At 52.1% G+C, this 25,222-nt stretch overlaps 1 protein-coding gene across 1 annotated transcript in view; it reads left to right on the plus strand.

Annotated features, from left to right (window-relative positions):
- The first annotated feature begins 766 nt into the window (after window positions 1-766).
- Window positions 767-25,222, plus strand: part of LOC121298225 (cAMP-dependent protein kinase type II-alpha regulatory subunit-like) — a 32,614-nt gene continuing 8,158 nt past the window's right edge. The window contains exons 1-4 of the mRNA XM_041225208.1: window positions 767-1,240; window positions 15,794-15,829; window positions 18,202-18,338; window positions 23,465-23,571. Of these exons, the coding sequence (XP_041081142.1) occupies window positions 985-1,240; window positions 15,794-15,829; window positions 18,202-18,338; window positions 23,465-23,571 (536 nt within the window). The 5' untranslated portion in view covers window positions 767-984. The remainder of the gene's footprint in view (window positions 1,241-15,793; window positions 15,830-18,201; window positions 18,339-23,464; window positions 23,572-25,222) is intronic.

Consider the following 25,222-nt stretch of genomic DNA (forward strand, 5'->3'; position numbering starts at 1 on the left):
TACTGCAGCGCGCTTCCAGAGAGAGATCCTGCTTCCAGCAATAAGGAAGGGGCTGAGGGGCGGCAATCGCAGCTGAGCATTACAGTACTAATATTAACCCTACTACTAATAATAATAATAATAATAATAATAATAAAGAGCTTTGCGTGTCGTTGTTGGTAATTTGGCCCGTGTTTTTTGGTTAATATTTTTACATGTTCCTGTGTGTTTTTTTTAATAAATAACAGTGTACTTCAATATCCAGGTATACAGGATTGCATGTATATTATTAGCGCGGGTCTGTGCTCGCCGACTCTCCCAGGATTGTGACCGGACCGTGTTTCATTCACACCGCGACGAGGAGCGCTGCTCAGGAAGAGGAGTTCGCTCCCCGCCCCGGCTCCTCCGCTCGCCGCCCCGGCTCCCCTTCTCCCACGCCCCGGCTCCTCCGCTCCCCCGCCCCGGCTCCCCTTCTCCCCGCCCCGGCTCCCCACGCTCCCCGCCCCGGCTCCCCCTTCTCCCCGCCCCGGCTCCTCCGCTCTCCGCCCGGCTCCCCTTCTCCCCGCCCCGGCTCCTCCGCTCCCCGCCCCGGCTCCCCTTCTACCCGCCCCGGCTCCTCCGCTCGCCGCCCCGGCTCCCCCTTCTCCCCGGCCCCGGCTCCTCCGATCCCCGCCCCGGCTCCCCTTCTCCCGCCCGGCTCCTCCGCTCGCCGCCCGGCTCCCCTTCTCCCCGCCCCGGCTCTCCGCTCGCCGCCCCGGCTCCCCTTCTCCCCGCCCCGGCTCCCCTCAGCTCCCCGCCCCGGCTCCCCTCTGATCGTACCCTGTGTGGGCTCCAGCAGAGCTCTGTCGTGCTCAGTTTGAAATAGACACTTTCTTTTTTATTTCGTTTGTATTGCTGTTGTCAGTACTATTGGTAGTAGTTTTTTTAAACTCTAGTTTCTGCGGGTGAATTCGTGTTATTAATATCCGTCGTTAGTATTGTAATAGCGAATATCAAGGCGGCGGAATGAGTATCGAAGTCCCGCCCGGGCTGACGGAGCTCTTGCAGGGCTACACGGTGGAGGTGTTGCGGCAGAGGCCTCCGGACCTGGTCGAGTTCGCGATCCAGTATTTCACCCGGATCAGGGAGACCCGCAACCAGGACGGGACCGGGCCCGGCGGCGTGAAGCCGCTCCTCAAGGAGGTGAAGATTTCCGAAGCCGAGCCCATGCAGACCGAGTCGACCGGGGACGATGACGAGGAGGACGATTCCGATTTCGAACGTGAGTACCCGGCTTCTTCTTACAACCGAGTCCGCTGTGTCGCTGCGGGGCCCACCGCTACACAACCGTCATAGACCGTGTGTAATAATACACTGCTGTAAAGCCTTCGCAATGCACAGTCTGGAGGTCTGTAAAACAATACGTTAAGAGATTAGTCCAAATTGTTCAGGGGTGGAAACGAGACTCCTATTGCATAGCAGTGCCACCCATTCCTGGTTTTACTCAGAGCTTGATTCGCAGGTAACCAGCTGAGGAGGGTCTTATTAAACTCCTAGTAAACCCAGGCTCAAACTGCTATGCAATGGGAGTCTTCTTTCCAACCCTGTTAGTTTATTAATGTTGGTATTTCTAAGGTACTCTCATCATAACTAACCCCTGGAAATGTACAAGAAAACAGCGTACCTCCAGTTAGCATGGGCGGGCCTGACTGGTTATATAATGCACTGCGGTGAAGCTGGTATACTCTGCACAGTGTGCTATGTGATTATCATTATTGTAATCCGTGATGTTAATCAGACTCCCACTGCAGAGCAGTGTGATCCATGCCTGGTTTCACTCCGAGTTTAATGAGACGCTCCAGAGCTTGTTCCCTTCGCACACTGGGTCTGATTGAGCTCTTGGTAAAACCTGGAAGGGGTGAGAGTTCCGTGCAGCAGGAGTGTTATTCCCATGCCTGTGTAATCATTAGCAGACAGTATAATGTGTCTTCAGTTTCAACTCTGACAGCTGTGGGAAGCAGTCTAGTTACTGCCTGGGAGTTTCTTATTGTCTCAGTGTGTTAATATGAGTGCTCTCTGATCCTGCTCTCAGTTAATTGGCAGTTCTGTGTTAATTGCAGTGGGTCTGTGTGCTGCAGCTGCCTGTGTGACTTCAGAACCCACTTCCTCTCTTAGCCATAACCCCCAAAGAAAAAAAAAACAAGAGTGCCAGCTTCCAAACCCATAATACAAAGTGCTAACAATCCTGCAATCAGTGATGTGTTGGAATTGATTAAAAGCGAACAGGAGAGTGTATAGTGTTTGTAAGAGAGTTCTCACACTGCGTCACTGAGAGAGTGTAGTGCCAGTCTGTTTGTTGTACAGCGCTGGCGTTTCTGGGAGCCAGCGTGTCTCTGTGAATGTGCCAGTCTGTTTGTTGTACAGCGCTGGTGTTTCTGGGAGCCAGCGTGTCTCTGTGAATGCGCCAGTCTGTTTGTTGTACAGCGCTGGTGTTTCTGGGAGCCAGCGTGTCTCTGTGAATGCGCCAGTCTGTTTGTTGTACAGCGCTGGTGTTTCTGGGAGCCAGCGTGTCTCTGTGAATGTGCCAGTCTGTTTGTTGTACAGCGCTGGTGTTTCTGGGAGCCAGCGTGTCTCTGTGAATGTGCCAGTCTGTTTGTTGTACAGCTCTGGTGTTTCTGGGAGCCAGCGTGTCTCTGTGAATGCGCCAGTCTGTTTGTTGTACAGCTCTGGTGTTTCTGGGAGCCAGCGTGTCTCTGTGAATGCGCCAGTCTGTTTGTTGTACAGCTCTGGTGTTTCTGGGAGCCAGCGTGTCTCTGTGAATGTGCCAGTCTGTTTGTTGTACAGCGCTGGTGTTTCTGGGAGCCAGCGTGTCTCTGTGAATGTGCCAGTCTGTTTGTTGTACAGCGCTGGTGTTTCTGGGAGCCAGCGTGTCTCTGTGAATGCGCCAGTCTGTTTGTTGTACAGCTCTGGTGTTTCTGGGAGCCAGCGTGTCTCTGTGAATGTGCCAGTCTGTTTGTTGTACAGCGCTGGTGTTTCTGGGAGCCAGCGTGTCTCTGTGAATGCGCCAGTCTGTTTGTTGTACAGCGCTGGTGTTTCTGGGAGCCAGCGTGTCTCTGTGAATGCGCCAGTCTGTTTGTTGTACAGCGCTGGTGTTTCTGGGAGCCAGCGTGTCTCTGTGAATGTGCCAGTCTGTTTGTTGTACAGCTCTGGTGTTTCTGGGAGCCAGCGTGTCTCTGTGAATGCGCCAGTCTGTTTGTTGTACAGCGCTGGTGTTTCTGGGAGCCAGCGTGTCTCTGTGAATGCGCCAGTCTGTTTGTTGTACAGCGCTGGTGTTTCTGGGAGCCAGCGTGTCTCTGTGTCTGTTATAATTTAGTGCAGGTTCCTCACAGGTCGTTGGAGACAGGTTTACTATCGCTCTGCTTTATCTCACAGAGCCAGGAATTGGGAGGTGTTCTTCCTCTTAAAGATGCATTGTTAATGGAAAATATTCCACCCGCATTTTATTAGTTTATTGACTCAAACTTTCCTGGAGCTGTAAACCTACGCTGAGCTTCACTGTGTTTGCACTGGAGTCCTGTCCTCTCACTCTGCTGTGCCAGGGGTGTGAGGGTAGTGCCAGTGTAGTGGAGTCCTGTCCTCTCACTCTGCTGTGCCAGGGGTGTGAGGGTAGTGCCAGTGTAGTGGAGTCCCTGTCCTCTCACTCTGCTGTGCCAGGGGTGTGAGGGTAGTGCCAGTGTAGTGGAGTCCTGTCCTCTCACTCTGCTGTGCCAGGGGTGTGAGGGTAGTGCCAGTGTAGTGGAGTCCTGTCCTCTCACTCTGCTGTGCCAGGGGTGTGAGGGTAGTGCCAGTGTAGTGGAGTCCTGTCCTCTCACTCTGCTGTGCCAGGGGTGTGAGGGTAGTGCCAGTGTAGTGGAGTCCTGTCCTCTCACTCTGCTGTGCCAGGGGTGTGAGGGTAGTGCCAGTGTAGTGGAGTCCTGTCCTCTCACTCTGCTGTGCCAGGGGTGTGAGGGTAGTGCCAGTGTAGTGGAGTCCCTGTCCTCTCACTCTGCTGTGCCAGGGGTGTGAGGGTAGTGCCAGTGTAGTGGAGTCCCTGTCCTCTCACTCTGCTGTGCCAGGGGTGTGAGGGTAGTGCCAGTGTAGTGGAGTCCTGTCCTCTCACTCTGCTGTGCCAGGGGTGTGAGGGTAGTGCCAGTGTAGTGGAGTCCCTGTCCTCTCACTCTGTTCCAAACTTTGGAATGACCTTCCTCAGTCTATCAGGGATGCTGAGACGGTTGATGCTTTTAAAAAAACACTTAAAGACACACTTTCACTTTCACACACACACACACACACACACACACACACACACACACACTACGACACACACACAGGACTGAGTTTTGCACCCCGTGTAGAAGGTTCTTGTGCAGTTCTCCAGTCACGCTCAGAAGCAGCTGTTATTTCAAGGCTCAGGCAGACTTGTTCTTTCTGACGCGACCTTGTTAGCGCTCCCTGGCACGAGAGCTTCAGTTTGAAGGACAGCGGCATTGGCATCGAGGGGTTAGCAGCAACAGAGAGACAGCCCTGACCCTGGCTGTGCCAGAACAGATCTTTCCTTTTATGGGACTCCTCTGTCTCTATATCTCTCTGTCTCTCTCTGTTTTTGTCTATCTCTCTGTCTGTGTCTCTATCTCTCCCTGTCTGTGTCTGTGCCTCCCTCTCTCTCTCTCTCTCTCTCACTCTTGGAATGAAGTTATGGGTAATGGGTGATTCCAACTTTTTGGAAAATTTGCACCCTGTTTTTAACAGATATTAAAAAAAAACTGTGACCCCCCCCCCCCCCCCCCAACCTTGTCTCTCTGTGTCTGTGTGTCTCTTTCTCTCTCCCTCTCTCTCTCTCTCTCTGTCTCTCGAGGGATGCATTTTCCCTGTGACGTGGATACATTACTAACAAGAGGAGGCTGTTCAGTCCCCAGTAGCTGACTGATCTCAGAACTGTGTCAAGCCTTGCAGGAAGTGAACCCCTTACCCTGTGAAGCTTTGCCTGCGCTCTTTCCTGAGTCCCTTCATGTGCTCTTCTGACTCTGACGTCCTTTGAGTTCAGAGTCCAGGGTCTCCGCTCCTGTGCGGCAGGGCCCAATCACGTCACCCACACTCTGGCCACGTGCGTGTTTTTTTGGAAAGTTGTTGTTGCCTTTTCTCATGCATCTGCGACCTGAAATCGCATGGGGGCGAATAATGTTGAAAAATGTCAACAGCTCCTGAAAGGTGAGTGTGAAGCAGCACAGCGTTTGTAACTGCCTGCTCCTGACCTGTCCCGTTCATCTACTGCAGGAGTCTGAACCAGCCCTGAGGCTGTATGTGTGTGTGACACCCGAGAGAAGACATACAGAGAAACCTGTCTCTGGCTGCCTGTCTGTCTCTCTGGCTGCCTGTCTGTCTCTCTCGCTGCCTGTCTGTCTCTCTGCCTGCCTGATTCTGTGTCTGTCTGCCTGATTGTCTCTCTGCCTGCCTGTCTCTCTCTCTGCCTGTCTGTCTGTGTCTGTCTCTCTTCACTGAGATGTGTGTAGCTCATGGACCTTCCATTTGGGTTGTGAGAAGACGTCTTCCACAGCATCTCAGAACCCCGCGCTTCATTTCAGCCTGATTTATCTGCACTGATTGGATTGCAGCTTCTGTCTGAGGAATCGATTCCCAGTTCCTCTCCCTGTATCCGGTCATGTAGAAACCAGTTTGGAGCTGGAATCTGGTTGGGAAGTTTTAGTGGGATTGAGGCGCACACGGGTTCAGAAGCATTGATTGCTCTGAAGCCCGTTGAGTTTGCCATGTGTAAACGATTAGAAAAGCATGTAAACCAGCCTGCTGCACAACTGTGTGGAGCTGCTGCAGGGCATCCTCGCCTCCTGCCATTATTCTCTTAACCAGCAGTTCTGTATGGCCAGCAGTGTGCAAACACACCAGCCCTCCACACCCAGCCCCACACACACCCACTCCCACAGCCTGAGCCCAGAGCCCTACTGAAACACAGAGGCAAGGAAGCTGCACACACACACACGGTCCTATTGAAACACAGAGGCAAGGAAGCTGCACACACACACACACACACACACACACACACACACACAGTCCTATTGAAACGCAGAGAGAGGCAGGGAAGCTGCACACACACACAGCCCTATTGAAAGAGAGGGAGAGAGGCAGGGAAGCTGCACAGTTCTCTGTTACTCGAGTTCAACATATGTTTCCAGTCTTCAAATATGACAACTTGTTTTTTTTTCCAATGCTGGATTAGTGTCTATTTCATTGTAGCCTGGAGAATGGGAATGGGGCAGTGTGAGACTTCCTGTGTGTGTGTGTGTGTGTGTGCGCGCCTGTGTGACAGACTACGACACCACACACACAGACTGTGTGCCACACACACGGACACACACAGACTGCGACGAGACTGTGTGTGTCACACACCCGGTGTGACTGTGTACTGACACGGTGTGTGTGTCTGTGTGTGTGTGTGTGTGTCTGACACGGTGTGTGTGCCTGTGTGTGTGTGTGTGTGTGTGTGTGTGTGTCTGTGTGTGTGTGTGTGTGTGTGTGTGTGTGTGTGTGTCTGACACGGTGTGTGTGTGCACACGGTGTGTGACACACACACACAGTGTGTACGACACACACCACACGGACAAGGTGTGTGGTGTGTGTGCGTGTGTGTGTGTGTGTGTGTGTGTGTGTGTGTGTGTGTGTGTGTGTGTCTGACGCTGTGTGTGTGTGTGTGTGTGTGTGTGTGACACGGTGTGTGTGCCTGTGTGTGTGTGACACGGTGTGTGTGTGTGTGTGTGTCTGATGCTGTGTGTGTGTGTGTGTGTGTGTGTGTGTGTGTGTGTGTGTGTGTGTGTGTGTGTGTGTGTGTGTGTGTCTGACACGTGTGTAACAGACTACGTGCCACAAACACACTGTCGTGTGTCAACACACGGACTGTGTGTGACAAGTGTGTGTGCCTGTGTGGTGTGTGTGTGTCTGACACGGTGTGTGTGCCTGTGTGTGTGTGTGTGTGTCTGACACGGTGTGTGTGCCTGTGTGGTGTGTGTGTGTCTGACACAGTGTGTGTGCCTGTGTGGTGTGTGTGTGTGTGTGTGTGTGTGTGTGTGTGTGTGTGTGTGTGTGTGTGTGTGTGTGTCTGACACTGTGCCTGTGTGTCTGTGAGCCTGCCTGCCTGCCAGTGTGTGTGGAATAAGGAATTGAGTATAGAAAGGGATTGGAATTGAAAAGCAGGAATTCTATCAGTATGTTGAAGTGCTGTAGCCCAGTGCTTCTCTCTATCTGTCTCTCTCTCCCCCTCTGTGTGTGTCTCTCTCTCTCTCTCTCTCCCTCCCCCTCTCTCTCCCTCTCTCTCTCTCGAATTGAGAACGCTACTCTTGTGTGTGTTGAGGGTGGATTCTATTCAGTGTCGTTGTGCAGCTGGGAGGAGCTCTTTTGAGTGAATGCTGAAAAGCAGCTCAGCAAGAATATACAGGCAGAGTGAGCAGGGCTTGGTGAGGCAGCCCTGGGATTCCTGGGCACGGTGCCTCCCTGCCTCCAGGTTTGATGTGAGCGCTCTGACCACAGCGCGGGAAGTTTTCCCTCCATGCTTTTCCCACAGTAATATGGTGCATTACCGCGGGTTGACATGTGGTTGTGGTGGTTTTTTTTCCCATGGTCTTTATAACCATGGTGTCAGGGTTTATTACACTTACCCAGGATGAAAACGACTCCTATTGCAGAGCAGTGGCACCCATTCCAGGTTTTACTATGAGCTTGATTAGTCACAGTGTTCAGGTAACAAGCTCAGGGGTGTATTACTAAACCAGTGATGAATTAAAGTGCTTAATGTATGAAACTTCTATAATACTTCCCCTGGTCTTCCAGCCCTAAAACTGCAGGCAGCCTGTCCGGGAGGGAGCTGTGTCTGTGAGGCTGGCTGAGCTGTGTCTGTGAGGCTCACAGCTCTCTCTCACACACACACACACACACACCCTACCGGCTCACAGCTCTCACACGCACGTGTGTATACCAGACTGTGGTGTGAGCGGAGCAGTTTTGCTTTGTGTGTGTGTGTCTCATTTATGAATGAGAACGACTCGATCGGGTTTCCGCGCTGCTCACAGCTGCTCGCATGTCACTGACCTCGGTGCCTCTGGGGAGCAGCTGGGACAGCCAGCTAGCCTCCTGTGTGCTGCTGTGCAGTGTGAACCAGTGAGGATGAGGCACTGTCCTCTCTCTCTCTCTCTCTCTCTCTCTGTGTTTTAAAAGTGACACACAGATCAGCTTCCTGTCAGAGTGGGAGCTTGGTGAGGATCTGGGTTTGAGTGTAGGCTCTCTCTCTCTTGCACTCTGTCTCGCTGTCTCTCTCTCTCTGCATGCTCTCTCTCGCGCTCTCTCTCTCTCTCTCTGGCTGTCTCGCTCTCTCTGTCTCTCTCTGGCTGTCTCTCTGTCTCGCCCGCTCTCTCAGTCTCGCTTTCGCTCTCTCTGTCTCTCTGGCTGTCTCTCTCTGTCTCCCTGGCTGTCTCTCTCTGTCTCTCTCTCCGTCTCTCTGGCTGTCTCTCTCTGTCTCTCTCTCCGTCTCTCTCTGTCTCTCTCTCTGTCTCTCTCTCTCTCTCTCTCTCTCTCTCTCTCTCTCTCTCTCTCTCTCTCTGTCTCTCTCTCTCTCTCTCTCTCTCTCTCTCTCTCTCTCTCTCTCTGTCTCCCTCTCTCTCTCTCTCTCCTCTCTCTCTCTCTCCTGCTCTCTCTCTAGTGTGTCTGTTCCAGGTCAGCGGGTTGGCATCCGACAGCTCTCTCCTGAGAGAGGATTACTGAGACCCTTTTCCAGGACAAGGTCCAGTCAGCCCACCGTACCGCTGGCGAAGAAGATTCTACTGCATAGGAGGGGGGGGGGGGGGGCGCAGACGTTAGGGTTTCATTTCCATGGCAACATAGCACCTGCCACCCCCACCTATTTTGCACTCCTTGGACACAAATGAACTAGAGATTGCTAGGAAAGAGAGATAGGAAACCCTTAAACGTGAGGAACCTGGGTATTGATCTCTAACGATCCTTTCTCTCTATCGTTTGGGAATTTCAATAACTTCAACGAGGGTATATAATTAATCTATATATATATATATATATATAATATAATCTATATATATATATATATATATATATATATATATATATATATATTATATATATATATATTTCCCTCGGTCCACGTTAAAGTCTGCACTTTCAGGTTGCCAACAGCTTAGAATTCCAACAGTCCCGGTAGTAGTCGTCCACATTGGTACAAACAACATTGGAAGAGACAGACCAAATTCCCTGCAAAACAAATTCAGAGAGCTAGGAAGGAAATTAAAAGAGAAAACCAAAACTGTGGTATTTTCTGGTATACTACCCGCACCTTGCAAAGGACCATATGGACAGCTGGAAATAATTAATCAAAACGCATGGCTGAAGACGTGGTGCACACGGGAAGGCTTCACCTATCTTGATCATTGGACCACATTCTACAACGAGGACTATCTGTATAGACGGGACGGACTGCATTTAAATAACAAGGGAACTAGTCTACTCGGAGAAAAGATCCTCGAGCAGGTTCGGAAGCATTTAAACTAGAAAGGAAGGGGGGAGAAATCAACAAAAAAAAAACAGAAGGGAGACCGCATCAAAACAAGAACAACAACTCAGGTAAGACAACCATTAAATGTATTTATCTAAATGCTAGAAGTATCAGAAACAAAATTCTAGAACTTGAAGCTACTGCACTAACAGGTAACTATGATGTGATAGGTGTTACAGAAACGTGGTTATCTGAGAGTGATGGGGACGAATATAATATTTGTGGGTATACACTGTATAGGAAAGACAGGCAGGACAGAAGAGGAGGAGGGGTAGCGCTATACATAAGAAACAGTCTTGAAGCCCAGGTGTTAAACCTGGACAAAGAAAATAAAACCGAATCAATATGGGTCAGAATAACTGACAAAAATTCAAAGGGCATAATAATAGGAGCATGCTATAGACCGCCAGATTCAGACGGTGAGCACAATAATCTGTTATACAATGACATTAGAAATGCGTGTAGCAAAAGGAGAAGCCATACTAATGGGGGATTTCAACTTCCCCCAAATAAAATGGGAAAACCCGGTGGGTAGCGCGAAGGATGAAATAGAAATGGTGGAAATGACAAATGACTGCTTCCTAACACAATTTGTGAAGGCACCCACTAGAGGGGAGGCATGCCTTGATTTAGTCTTTTCAAATAACGAAGATAGAATAACTAAAACAGAGGTCAGAGAACCACTGGCAAACTCAGACCACAACATGGTCTCATTTGAAGTGTTTTTTAAAACCCCAAAAGTAAAGACTAAAGCTAAGGTTTACAATTTTAGAAAAGCAAACTATGAAGGTATGAAACAGAGACTAACAGAAGTAGATTGGAGTAAAATAGAGAAAACACCCACAGAAGAAGGATGGTTGTTCTTCAAAAATGTAGTACTAGAGGCGCAAAACAATTATATCCCTAAAGTAGACAAATCTAAATGTAAAACTAAATTGCCAAAATGGTTTAATAGATCAATTAAAAAAAATATTCAGCGAAAAAAGACACTTTACAGAGCATTTAAAAAGGACCAAAAAGAAAGTACGCAGAAAGAGTACACAGAACTGCAAACGCAAGTCAAAAAGGAAGTTAGAAAGGCCAAGAGAGAAATAGAAATGAACATTGCTAAGGGAGCTAAAACCAATTCCAAAATGTTTTTCCAATATTACAACAGCAAGAGAACATTCAAAGAGGAGATTAAATGTTTAAGAGATACAAATGGCAAAATCGTAGAGGAAGAAAAAAAAATAGCAAATATATTAAATGATTACTTTTCACAAGTTTTTACAAAGGAAGATACTGACAACATGCCCCACATGTCATCCAGTTCCTATCCAGTTTTAAATAACTTTAGCATAACTGAGGCAGAAGTGTTAAAGGGACTAGGAGCTCTTAAAATAAACAAATCCCCTGGGCCGGATGAGATCCTCCCAGTAGTACTCAAAGAAATGAAAGAAGTAATTTACAAACCGCTAACCAAGATCATGCAACAGTCTCTTGACACAGGGGTGGTACCGACAGACTGGAAAATTGCAAACGTAATACCAATCCACAAAAAGGGAAACTGAAACAGAAACTGAACCAGGTAACTACAGACCAGTAAGCCTGACTTCTATTATATGCAAACTTATGGAAACTATAATAAGATCCAAAATGGAAAATTACCTATATGGTAACAGTATCCTGGGAGACAGTCAACATGGTTTTAGGAAAGGGAGATCGTGTCTAACTAACTTGCTTGATTTTTTTGAGGATGCAACATCGATAATGGATAATTGCAAAGCATATGACATGGTTTATTTAGATTTCCAGAAAGCTTTTGACAAAGTCCCGCACAAAAGATTAATTCTCAAACTGAACGCAGTTGGGATTCAAGGAAACACATGTACATGGATTAGGGAGTGGTTAACATGTAGAAAACAGAAAGTACTGATTAGAGGAGAAACCTCAGAATGGAGTGTGGTAACCAGCGGTGTACCACAGGGATCAGTATTAGGTCCTCTGCTATTCCTAATCTACATTAATGATTTAGATTCTGGTATAGTAAGCAAACTTGTTAAATTTGCAGACGACACAAAAGTAGGAGGAGTGGCAAACACTGTTGCAGCAGCAAAGGTCATTCAAAATGATCTAGACAAGATTCAGAACTGGGCAGACACATGCCAAATGGCATTTAATAGAGAAAAGTGTAAGGTACTGCACGCAGGAAATAAAAATGTACATAATAAATATCATATGGGAGATACTGAAATTGGAGAAGGAATCTATGAGAAAGACCTAGGAGTTTTTGTTGACTCAGAAGTGTCTTCATCTAGACAATGTGGGGAAGCTATAAAAAAGGCTAACAAGATGCTCGGATACATTGTGAAAAGTGTTGAATTTAAATCAAGGGAAGTAATGTTAAAACTGTACAATGCACTAGTAAGACCTCATCTTGAATATTGTGTGCAGTTCTGGTCACCTCGCTATAAAAAAGATATTGCTGCTCTAGAAAGAGTGCAAAGAAGAGCGACCAGAATTATTCCAGGCTTAAAAGGCATGTCATATGCAGACAGGCTAAAAGAATTGAATCTGTTCAGTCTTGAACAAAGAAGACTACGTGGCCACCTAATTCAAGCATTCAAAATTCTAAAAGGTATTGACAGTGTCGACCCAAGGGACTTTTTCAGCCTGAAAAAAGAAACAAGGACCAGGGGTCACAAATGGAGTTTAGAAAAAGGGGCATTCAGAACAGAAAATAGGAGACACTTTTTTACACAGAGAATTGTGAGGGTCTGGAATCAACTCCCCAGTAATGTTGTTGAAGCTGACACCCTGGGATCCTTCAAGAAGCTGCTTGATGAGATTCTGGGATCAATAAGCTACTAACAACCAAACGAGCAAGATGGGCCGAATGGCCTCCTCTCGTTTGTAAACTTTCTTATGTTCTTATGATACAATATTTTTTTCTTTTCATAGCTTTTACTTATGTTAAATATTAGAAATGACTAACTCTTTTTATAATAAACTCTGATATATTTAATTGCATCATAACATTATATGCCATTTTTATTACACAGAAACCAGCATTGTAGAGAACTGTAATATTTAGAGAAGGGAATGAATGAAGCCGGAGCAGAGTGCAGAATCTCAAGCATGGAAAAAATACAAGTCAAACCCCTTTTCATGAAGTGCTGATTGTAGCTGTTCATTCATTTTCAACAGCATTTCTTTAGAAATCTCCCAGTAAGTGTGGATCTTTACACACACGACACAGAAGATCCAGCCCCATTGTGAAGACAGCCTGTCTTGGTTCATGCATGGAGATGCTGCCCATGATTTACTTCCATCTCTAGACTTGAATGTTTCACCCACATGAGAAGTGATGGGCTGGAGGGGAGAGTTTGATTTTCACCTCTTCCCTTTGATGCTGAAGGAGAAGCCACGGCAGATTCAGTGTGGACATCTTCAGACTCCTCAGAGGATGATTCATGGGAAGGATTGTTTTCTGTTTCTGACACGTCCACGTCCTCGTCTCACTGTCTCTGTCCAGCTCTGAGAACCACTTGCTCATTTGTGAACCTCTTTGTCAGAGAGATGCTGCTACTTGCAGAGAAAACAAGCCTCTGGTAACCTCTGCCTTGTAGAGTTTTGTAGAAACCTTGTTCAGAAACATCTCTCCAGACAGGTGCAGCCATTTCCAGCCATCATCATAATAAAAGACAGTGGAAGCATTTTATTTTCTTCATGCAGATGCAGCTACATAGATAAATAGCTACCAAGTCATTCTGTTTGTGTACAAGATCAGCTCTAAAAACATCAGCGTCTCAAAGTGCTTGTTTTCTGTTTGTAAGTTTGTGACCCCAACCTAGGAAAAGTCACCAAATATTATATGTGTGCCTGTCCCTGGGTGGAGAGCTGCATCTCTGCAGTACAGTGTGTGCCTGTGCCTGGGTGGAGAGCTGCATCTCTGCAGTACAGTGTGTGCCTGTCCCTGGGTGGAGAGCTGCATCTCTGCAGTACAGTGTGTGCCTCTCCCTGGGTGGAGAGCTGCATCTCTGCAGTACAGTGTGTGCCTGTCCCTGGGTGGAGAGCTGCATCTCTGCAGTACAGTGTGTGCCTGTCCCTGGGTGGAGAGCTGCATCTCTGCAGTACAGTGTGTGCCTGTCCCTGGGTGGAGAGCTGCATCTCTGCAGTACAGTGTGTGCCTGTCCCTGGGTGGAGAGCTGCATCTCTGCAGTACAGTGTGTGCCTCTCCCTGGGTGGAGAGCTGCATCTCTGCAGTACAGTGTGTGCCTGTCCCTGGGTGGAGAGCTGCATCTCTGCAGTACAGTGTGTGCCTGTCCCTGGGTGGAGAGCTGCATCTCTGCAGTACAGTGTGTGCCTCTCCCTGGGTGGAGAGCTGCATCTCTGCAGTACAGTGTGTGCCTCTCCCTGGGTGGAGAGCTGCATCTCTGCAGTACAGTGTGTGCCTGTCCCTGGGTGGAGAGCTGCATCTCTGCAGTACAGTGTGTGCCTCTCCCTGGGTGGAGAGCTGCATCTCTGCAGTACAGTGTGTGCCTGTCCCTGGGTGGAGAGCTGGATCTCTGCAGTACAGTGTGTGCCTGTCCCTGGGTGGAGAGCTGCATCTCTGCAGTACAGTGTGTGCCTGTCCCTGGGTGGAGAGCTGGATCTCTGCAGTACAGTGTGTGCCTGTCCCTGGGTGGAGAGCTGCATCTCTGCAGTACAGTGTGTGCCTGTCCCTGGGTGGAGAGCTGCATCTCTGCAGTACAGTGTGTGCCTGTCCCTGGGTGGAGAGCTGCATCTCTGCAGTACAGTGTGTGCCTGTCCCTGGGTGGAGAGCTGGATCTCTGCAGTACAGTGTGTGCCTGTCCCTGGGTGGAGAGCTGCATCTCTGCAGTACAGTGTGTGCCTGTCCCTGGGTGGAGAGCTGGATCTCTGCAGTACAGTGTGTGCCTGTCCCTGGGTGGAGAGCTGCATCTCTGCAGTACAGTGTGTGCCTGTCCCTGGGTGGAGAGCTGCATCTCTGCAGTACAGTGTGTGCCTGTCCCTGGGTGGAGAGCTGGATCTCTGCAGTACAGTGTGTGCCTGTGCCTGGGTGGAGAGCTGCATCTCTGCAGTACAGTGTGTGCCTGTCCCTGGGTGGAGAGCTGCATCTCTGCAGTACAGTGTGTGCCTGTCCCTGGGTGGAGAGCTGCATCTCTGCAGTACAGTGTGTGCCTGTCCCTGGGTGGAGAGCTGCATCTCTGCAGTACAGTGTGTGCCTCTCCCTGGGTGGAGAGCTGCATCTCTGCAGTACAGTGTGTGCCTCTCCCTGGGTGGAGAGCTGCATCTCTGCAGTACAGTGTGTGCCTGTCCCTGGGTGGAGAGCTGCATCTCTGCAGTACAGTGTGTGCCTCTCCCTGGGTGGAGAGCTGCATCTCTGCAGTACAGTGTGTGCCTGTCCCTGGGTGGAGAGCTGCATCTCTGCAGTACAGTGTGTGCCTGTCCCTGGGTGGAGAGCTGCATCTCTGCAGTACAGTGTGTGCCTGTCCCTGGGTGGAGAGCTGCATCTCTGCAGTACAGTGTGTGCCTCTCCCTGGGTGGACAGCTGCATCTCTGCAGTACAGTGTGTGCCTGTCCCTGGGTGGAGAGCTGCATCTCTGCAGTACAGTGTGTGCCTCTCCCTGGGTGGAGAGCTGCATCTCTGCAGTACAGTGTGTGCCTGTCCCTGGGTGGAGAGCTGCATCTCTGCAGTACAGTGTGTGCCTCTCCCTGGGTGGAGAGCTGCATCTCTGCAGTACAGTGTGTGCCTGTCCCTGGGTGGAGAGCTGCATCTCTGCAGTACAGTGTGTGCCTGTCCCTGGGTGGAGAGCTGCTGCAGTACAGTGTGTGCCTGTCCCTGGGTGGAGAGCTGGATCTCTGCAGTACACCTGTCCCTGGGTGGAGAGCTGGATCTCTGCAGTATGTGTGCCTGTCCCTGGGTGGAGAGCTGGATCTCTGCAGTACAGTGAGAGCTACATCTCTGCAGTAAGTGTGTGACTGTCCCTGGGTGGAGAGCTGGATCTCTGGTACAGTGTGGGTCTGGGTGTTGGCAGTTGGTGTGTGCCTGTCCCTGGGTGTCCCTGTCCTTGTGTGTGTCGGACAGCCGTGACGATGGCTGCTCATTAACTAGCTGGAGGTTTTCTGCTACACAAGAATTTGACCCTTGGTGTCTGCCTGGCTAGTGAAGCGTGCTGCTGTGTGTGACTGCTGTACATGCTAACCCTCCTCCCCTCTCTCTCTCCACAGCTCCGGTCATCAACAGGTTCAGCAGGAGAGTCTCAGGTAAGACTCTGTGCAGCTCTATGTAAGTGTGATGTGGTGCGGGGGTGTGGGTGTGGGTCTGGGTGTGCGCGAGCGCGAGCGGGCGTGTGTTTTCCATGTGCTTTGCATACTGTATGTATGTAAATGTGTGGTGTGGTGAGACGGGTGTGATATTGAAGGCTCTGTGCGTGTGCTACACTTACCTTCCATGGAGACGCACAGAGACACTTTTATATACCAGGGCTTGAAAGTTGCACTAGCCCTGCTGCAGCCAGTCCTGGGAGTCAGAACTCTCCTCATGATGCGAGCATCCTGAGATTCTTTAAGACCCTCCCCTCATGATGCAAGCATCCTGAGATTCTTTAAGACCCTCCCCTCATGATGCGAGCATCCTGAGATTCTTTAAGACCCTCCCCTCATGATGCAAGCATCCTGAGATTCTTTAAGACCCTCCCCTCATGATGCAAGCATCCTGAGATTCTTTAAGACCCTCCCCTCGTGATGCAAGCATCCTGAGATTCTTTAAGACCCTCCCCTCGTGATGCAAGCATCCTGAGATTCTTTAAGACCCTCCCCTCGTGATGCAAGCATCCTGAGATTCTTTAAGACCCTCCCCTCGATGTGACAGTCTGTCAGGCTATTGGAAATGTACTTTGCATGAACTGCGTTCTAGACCACAGGGATGGAGATCAGGCTCCTGTTGCACAGCAGTGTCACCCAGTGCAGGGTTTACTGCGATCTTGATCAGCCCCATTGTGTGCAGGTAACAAGCTCAGACGTGTCTTATTAAACTCCTAGTAAAACCAGGAATTGATCATGCTGCTGTGCAGTGGGGGTCTTCCATCCCTGCACTGTGCTGTCAAGAGCTGCCTGCGTGGTGTTTATTGATTTCTTCATGAAAGGGAAGGCAGGGCGCAGTGTGTTCAGGATGAGCTGTTTATCGACCCCGCGGTGTGTCGCTCACGCAGTGCCCTGTCCCTCTCGAGACGCACAGAACCAATCGAACCACCTCCAGATCAGAGGGGCTTTGATGTAACTGCGGTGTGAGCCAGCCTGCTGGGGGAGAGGCAAGGGAGAAGGGGAGGCAGTGTGCTTAGAGCTAAGGAGAGGGAAACAAGGGAGGTGACGGGAGAGGATGAGAGAGGATGGAGGGTAGTTGGAAGAGGGACCAAGAGCAGGAAGGAAGAGAGGAGAGGCTCTGGGTTTGTCAATGGCAATATGCGTCCTCTTGCCTCCACGGCACCCTGTGTGTGTGAGAGTTCTCTGCGTGTGTCAGTGTGTGTGTGATTCAGCACAATCTGTTCACAGAGAGATTTTTCCTGGCCAGTCACACATCACATCACAACAGCTCAGCTTAGCCTGGAGCACCAAGACACTTTTGAGGGAGGCAGTGTGTGTTACGCTGTCTCTCCCCCTCCCCACCCTCTCAGTATGTGTGTTACACTGTCTCTCTCCACCTCCTCCCCCCTCAGTATGTGTGTTACGAGACAGAGAGAGGGGGGGGGGGGTCATACCACACATGCGAAAGAGTAGAGAGGGGGGAGTTACAAGAACACACATGAGACAGGAAGAAGGTGTTCGCGCTGTTCTCTCATTACCTCACAATCCCCCTCAGTATGTGTGTTACGCTGTCTCTCCCCTCCCCTCAGTATGTGTGTTACACTGTCTCTCTCCACCCCCCCCCCCCTCACATGAGTCATATGTGTTACGCTGTCTCTCCCCCTCCCCACCCTCTCAGTATGTGTGTTACACTGTCTCTCTCCACCCCCTCCCCCCTCAGTATGTGTGTTACGCTGTCTCTCTCCCCCCCCCCCCTCAGTATGTGTGTTACGCTGTCTCTCTCCCCCCTCAGTATGTGTGTTACGCTGTCTCTCTCCCCCCTCAGTATGTGTGTTACGCTGTCTCTCCCCTCCCCTCAGTATGTGTGTTACGCTGTCTCTCCCCTCCCCTCAGTATGTGTGTTACGCTGTCTCTCCCCTCCCCTCAGTATGTGTGTTACGCTGTCTCTCTCCCCCCTCAGTATGTGTGTTACGCTGTCTCTCTCCCCCCTCAGTATGTGTGTTACGCTGTCTCTCTCCCCCGTCAGTATGTGTGTTACGCTGTCTCTCTCCCCCCTCAGTATGTGTGTTACGCTGTCTCTCCCCTCCCCTCAGTATGTGTGTTACGCTGTCTCTCCCCTCCCCTCAGTATGTGTGTTACGCTGTCTCTCCCCTCCCCTCAGTATGTGTGTTACACTGTCTCTCTCCCCCGCCAGTATGTGTGTTACGCTGTCTCTCTCTCACCTCAGTATGTGTGTTACGCTGTCTCTCTCCCCCCTCAGTATGTGTGTTACGCTGTCTCTCTCCCCCGTCAGTATGTGTGTTACGCTGTCTCTCTTCCTCTTCCCCCCCCAGTGTGTGCGGAGGCCTTTAACCCCGATGAGGAGGAGGAGGATACTGAACCCCGAGTCGTGCACCCCAAAACAGACGAGCAGCGCTGTCGGCTGCAGGAGGCCTGCCTGGACATCCTGCTCTTCAAAAGCCTCGACCCAGTGAGAGCAGCACTGAACCCCCCCTCGCCACGCTGAACCCCTGCGCCTCACTGCCCCCGTCGCCACACTGCCCCCCTGCCACTCTGAACCCTTGCCACGCTGCCCCCCTCGCCACACTGAACCCCCATCCTTGGACCAACGGGGGCGGTGAGACTGGGGGCGCCCTCACCACCACTGCGACGGGGGGAGACCCCTGAGACTTGAACCCCTCCCACCCCCCATGCACCCCCTCACCACACTGGGGACCATGCACTCGAACCCCTCACCACACTGCCACTGCAATGACCCCTCACACACTGAACCCCTCACCACCTGGACTGACCCCTCACCACACTGACCACCTGCACTGACCCCTCACCACACTGACCACCTGCACTGACCCCTCACCACACTGACCCCCTGCACTGACCCCTCACCACACTGACCACCTGCACTGACCCCTCACCACACTGACCCCCTGCACTGACCCCTCACCACACTGACCCCCTGCACTGACCCCTCACCACACTGAACCCCTGCACTGACCCTCACCCTGCACTGACCCCCTCACCACACTGAACCCCTGCACTGACCCCTCACCACACTGACCCCCTGCACTGACCCCCTCACCACACTGACCCCTCACCACACTGACCCCCTGCACTGACCCCTCACCACACTGACCCCCTGCACTGAACCCCTCACCACACTGACCCCCTGCACTGACCCCTCACCACACTGACCCCTCACCACACTGACCACCTGCACTGACCCCTCACCACACTGACCCCCTGCACTGACCCCTCACCACACTGACCCCCTGCACTGACCCCTCACCACACTGACTGACCCTCACCACACTGACCACCTGCACTGACCCCTCACCACACTGACCCCCTGCACTGACCCCCTGCACTGACCCCTCACCACACTGACCCCCAGCACTGACCCCTCACCACACTGAACCCCTGCACTGACCCCTCACCACACTGAACCCCAGCACTGACCCGTCACCACACTGAACCGCTGCACTGACCCCTCACCACACTGAATCCCTCACCACACTGACCCCCTGCACTGAACCCCTCACCACACTGACCCCCTGCACTGACCCCTCACCACACTGACCCCCTGCACTGACCCCTCACCACACTGACCCCCTGCACTGACCCCTCACCACACTGAACCCCTGCACTGACCCCTCACCACACTGAACCCCTGCACTGACCCCTCACCACACTGAACCCCTGCACTGACCCCTCACCACACTGCCCCCCTGCACTGACCCCTCACCACACTGACCCCCTGCACTGACCCCTCACCACACTGACCCCTCACCACACTGACCCCTCACCACACTGACCCCCTGCACTGACCCCTCACCACACTGAACCCCTGCACTGACCCCTCACCACACTGAACCCCCTGCACTGACCCCTCACCACACTGAACCCCTGCACTGACCCCTCACCACACTGAACCCCTGCACTGACCCCTCACCACACTGAACCCCTCACCACACTGACCCCCTGCACTGACCCCTCACCACACTGACCCCCACCACTGACCCCTCACCACACTGACCCCCTGCACTGACCCCCCACACCACACTGACCCCTCACCACACTGACCCCCTGCACTGACCCCTCACCACACTGACCCCCTGCCACTGACCCCTCACCACACTGACCCCCTGCACTGAACCCCTCACACTGACCCCTCACCACACTGAACCCCTGCACTGACACCTGACCACACTCACCACCAGCACTGACCCCTCACCACACTGAACCCCTGCACTGACCCCGCACCACACTGACCCCCTGCACCGCCCCCTCACCACACTGAACCCCTCACCACACTGAACCCCTGCACTGACCCCTCACCACACTGAACCCCTCACCACACTGAACCCCTCACCACACTGAAACCCCTGCACTGACCCCTCACCACACTGACCCACTCACCACACTGACCCCCTGCACTGACCCCCTCACCACACTGAACCCCCGCACTGACCCCTCACCACACTGACCCCCTGACACCACACTGACCCCTCACCACACTGACCCCCTGCACTGAACCCCTCACCACACTGACCCCTCACCACACTGAACCCCTGCACTGACCCCTCACCACACTGAACCCCTGCACTGACCCCTCACCACACTGAACCCCTGCACTGACCCCTCACCACACTGACCCCCTGCACTGACCCCTCACCACACTGACCCCCTGCACTGACCCCCCACCACACTGACCCCCTGCACTGACCCCTCACCACACTGACCCCCTGCACTGACCCCCTCACCACACTGACCCCCACCACTGACCCCCTGCACTGACCCCTCACCACACTGAACCCCTGCACTGACCCCTCACCACACTGAACCCCTGCACTGACCCCTCACCACACTGACCCCCTGCACTGACCCCTCACCACACTGAACCCCTCACCACACTGACCCCTCACCACACTGACCCCTCACCACACTGACCCCCTGCACTGACCCCTCACCACACTGACCCCCTGCACTGACCCCTCACCACACTGAACCCCTGCACTGACCCCTCACCACACTGAACCCCTGCACTGACCCCTCACCACACTGAACCCCTGCACTGACCCCTCACCACACTGAACCCCTCACCACACTGACCCCTCACCACACTGAACCCCTGCACTGACCCCTCACCACACTGACCCCTCACCACACTGACCCCCTGCACTGACCCCTCACCACACTGACCCCCTGCACTGACCCCTCACCACACTGAACCCCTGCACTGACCCCTCACCACACTGACCCCTCACCACACTGACCCCCTGCACTGACCCCTCACCACACTGACCCCCTGCACTGACCCCTCACCACACTGACACCTGCACTGACCCCCTCACCACACTGACCCCTCACCACACTGACCCCTCTGCACACTGACCCCTCACCACACTGACCCCCCGCACTGACCCCTCACCACACTGAACCCCTGCACTGACCCCTCACCACACTGACCCCCTGCACTGACCCCTCACCACACTGAACCCCTCACCACACTGACCCCCTGCACTGACCCCTCACCACACTGACCCCTCACCACACTGACCCCCTGCACTGACCCCTCACCACACTGACCCCCTGCACTGACCCCTCACCACACTGACCCCCTGCACTGACCCCTCACCACACTGACCCCCTGCACTGACCCCTCACCACACTGACCCCCTGCACTGACCCCTCACCACACTGACCCCCTGCACTGACCCCTCACCACACTGACCCCTCACCTGCACTGACCCCTCACCACACTGACCCCCTGCACTGACCCCTCACCACACTGACCCCTCTGCACTGACCCCTCACCACACTGACCCCCTGCACTGACCCCCTCACCACACTGACCCCCTGCACTGACCCCTCACCACACTGACCCCCTGCACTGACCCCTCACCACACTGACCCCCTGCACTGACCCCTCACCACACTGAACCCCTCACCACACTGACCCCCTGCACTGACCCCTCACCACACTGACCCCTGACCCCTCACCACACTGAACCCTGCACTGACCCCTCACCACACTGAACCCCTGCACCCCACTCACCACACTGACCCCCTGCACTGACCCCTCACCACACTGACCCCCTGCACTGACCCCTCACCACACTGACCCCCTGCACTGACCCCTCACCACACTGACCCCCTGCACTGACCCCTCACCACACTGAACCCCTGACACTGAACCCCTCACCACTGACCCTGACCCCCTGCCACTGACCCCTCACCACACTGACCCCCTGCACTGACCCCTCACCACACTGAACCCCTGCACTGACCCCTCACCACACTGAACCCCTGCACTGACCCCTCACCACACTGACCCCCTGCACTGACCCCTCACCACACTGAACCCCTGCACTGACCCCTCACCACACTGACCCCCTGCACTGACCCCTCACCACACTGACCCCTCACCACACTGACCCCCTGCACTGACCCCTCACCACACTGACCCCCTGCACTGACCCCTCACCACACTGACCCCCTGCACTGACCCCTCACCACACTGAACCCCTCACCACACTGACCCCCTGCACTGACCCCTCACCACACTGACCCCCTGCACTGACCCCTCACCACACTGACCCCCTGCACTGACCCCTCACCACACTGACCCCCTGCACTGACCCCTCACCACACTGACCCTAACCCTAACCCTAACCCTGCACTGACCCCTCACCACACTGACCACCTGCACTGACCCCTCACCACACTGACCCCCTGCACTGACCCCTCACCACACTGACCCCCTGCACTGACCCCTCACCACACTGACCCCCTGCACTGACCCCCTCACCACACTGACCCCCTGCACTGACCCCTCACCACACTGACCCCCTGCACCCCCTCACCACTGAACCCCTGCACTGACCCCTCACCACACTGACCCCCTGCACTGACCCCTCACCACACTGACCCCCTGCACTGACCCCTCTGCACTGACCCCCTGACCCCTCACCACACTGACCCCCTGCACTGACCCCTCACCACACTGACCCCCTGCACTGACCCCTCACCACACTGACCCCCTGCACTGACCCCTCACCACACTGACCCCCTGCACTGACCCCTCGCCAGAATGGAGTGTATGTCGTTGGAGTATTTATTGTTAGAGTAAACAAAGTATTTTTATGTTCTGGTTTGAGTCCCGGATGAGGAGCCCTTTAGTTCTTGAGAAAGTGTAAAGTTTGCTGACAGTGTTTCAGTTTAATTTAATTCATGAGATTTAGTGCCTGCTGAGCTTGGAGAGGGAAAGGGAGGGATGCGAGTTTGGATACACTGCTGTCAGCTGGAGGATTTCCACATTAGCAGTTTCAGAGACTGGCAAAGGTGTTGTTTCCCAGCCTGCTCTCAGGGAGATGTGAAGGCAGGCCCTCTCGGTCACACTGCTGTTTCCATGGATACACCGCCTAAACACTGGCATTGAATGTGGGGAGGGAGGCTGACATGCACAGACTGGAACTGCAGAGCAGTGTAACTCACTGGGGTCCACTCTCCCACCCTCCTCCTTCCTCTCCCACCCTCCTCGTCCCTCACACCCTCTCTCTCACACTCCCTCTCTCCTCCCTTCTCTCCCGCTCACAGGAGCAGATGTCTCAGGTTCTTGATGCCATGTTTGAGCACAGGGTCCAGCCGCAGGAGCACGTCATCGACCAGGGTGACGATGGAGACAACTTCTACGTGATCGAGAGGTGGGACACTCTGTGTGTGTGTCAGCGTATATATTCCTGTGTCTGTGTGTCAGTGTATATATTCCTGTGTCTGTGTGTCAGTGTATATATTCCTGTGTCTGTCAGTGTACATATTCCTGTGTCTGTCAGTGTATATATTCCTGTGTGTGTGTGTCAGTGTATATATTCCTGTGTCTGTGTGTCAGTGTGTATATTCCTGTGTCTGTGTGTCAGTGTCTATATTCCTGTGTCTGTGTGTCAGTGTATATATTCCTGTGTCTGTCAGTGTATATATTTCTGTATCTGTCAATGCATATATTCCTGTGTGTGTGTGTCAGTGTATATATTCCTGTGTCTGTCAATGTATATATTCCTGTGTCTGTGTGTCAGTGTGTCCAGTGTATATATTCCTTGTCTGTCACACTGTATATATTCCTGTGTCTGTGTGTGTGTGTGTCAGTGTATATATTCCTGTGTCTGTGTGTCAGTGTATATATTCCTGTGTGTGTGTGTCAGTGTATATATTCCTGTGTCTGTGTGTCAATGCATATATTCCTGTGTGTGTGTGTCAGTGTATATATTCCTGTGTGTCTGTGAGCAATGTATATATTCCTGTGTCCAGTGTGTATATGTGTGTGTGTTCTCAGTGTCTAATTCCTCACAGTTCCTGTTGTTTGTGTCAGTGTGTATATTCCTGTGACACAGAACAGTCACATGTATATATATTTCCTGACACACACACAGTGTATCTATTCCTGTATAAGGACACAGTCAGTGTATATATTCCCTGGTCAAGGCATGTCAGTGTGTCACATGTATTATAGGTTACAGGGTGTTCATCTAAGTTGTGTGTGTGTGTCAGTGTATATATTCCTGTGTGTGTGTGTCAGTGTATATATTCCTGTGTGTGTGTGTCAGTGTATATATTCCTGTGTGTGTGTGTGTGTGTATATATTCCTGTGTGTGTGTGTCAGTGTATATATTCCTGTGTGTGTGTGTCAGTGTGTATGTCAGTGTCCTGTTCATGTGTGTGTGTCAGTGTATATATTCCTGTGTGTGTGTGTCAGTGTATATATTCCTGTGTGTGTGTGTCAGTGTATATATTCCTGTGTGTGTGTGTCAGTGTATATATTCCTGTGTGTGTGTGTCAGTGTATATATTCCTGTGTGTGTGTGTCAGTGTATATATTCCTGTGTGTGTGTCAGTGTATATATTCCTGTGTGTGTGTGTCAGTGTATATATTCCTGTGTGTGTGTGTCAGTGTGTATATTCCGTGTGTGTGTGTGTGTCAGTGTATATATTCCTGTGTGTGTGTCAGTGTGTATATTCCTGACAGACACCACAGTACATATATGTGTGTGTGTCAGTGTATATATTCCTGTGTGTGTGTGTCAGTGTATATAAAGGTGTCAAGTGTATAAGGGACACCACAGGACACACAGTCCACACATAATGACACACAGTGTCACAACAGTCACATATATAAGGACACAGTCTGTGTCATATATGGATATATTCCCACAGTCACACATGTGTGTGTATATTCCTGTGTCTGTCAGTGTGTATATTCCTGTGTGTGTGTGTGTCAGTGTATATATTCCTGTGTGTGTGTGTCAGTGTATATATTCCTGTGTGTGTGTGTGTGTATATATTCCTGTGTGTGTGTGTGTCG

This window comes from Polyodon spathula, chromosome 23 (assembly GCF_017654505.1).
Source record: "Polyodon spathula isolate WHYD16114869_AA chromosome 23, ASM1765450v1, whole genome shotgun sequence".
NCBI lineage: Eukaryota > Metazoa > Chordata > Actinopteri > Acipenseriformes > Polyodontidae > Polyodon > Polyodon spathula.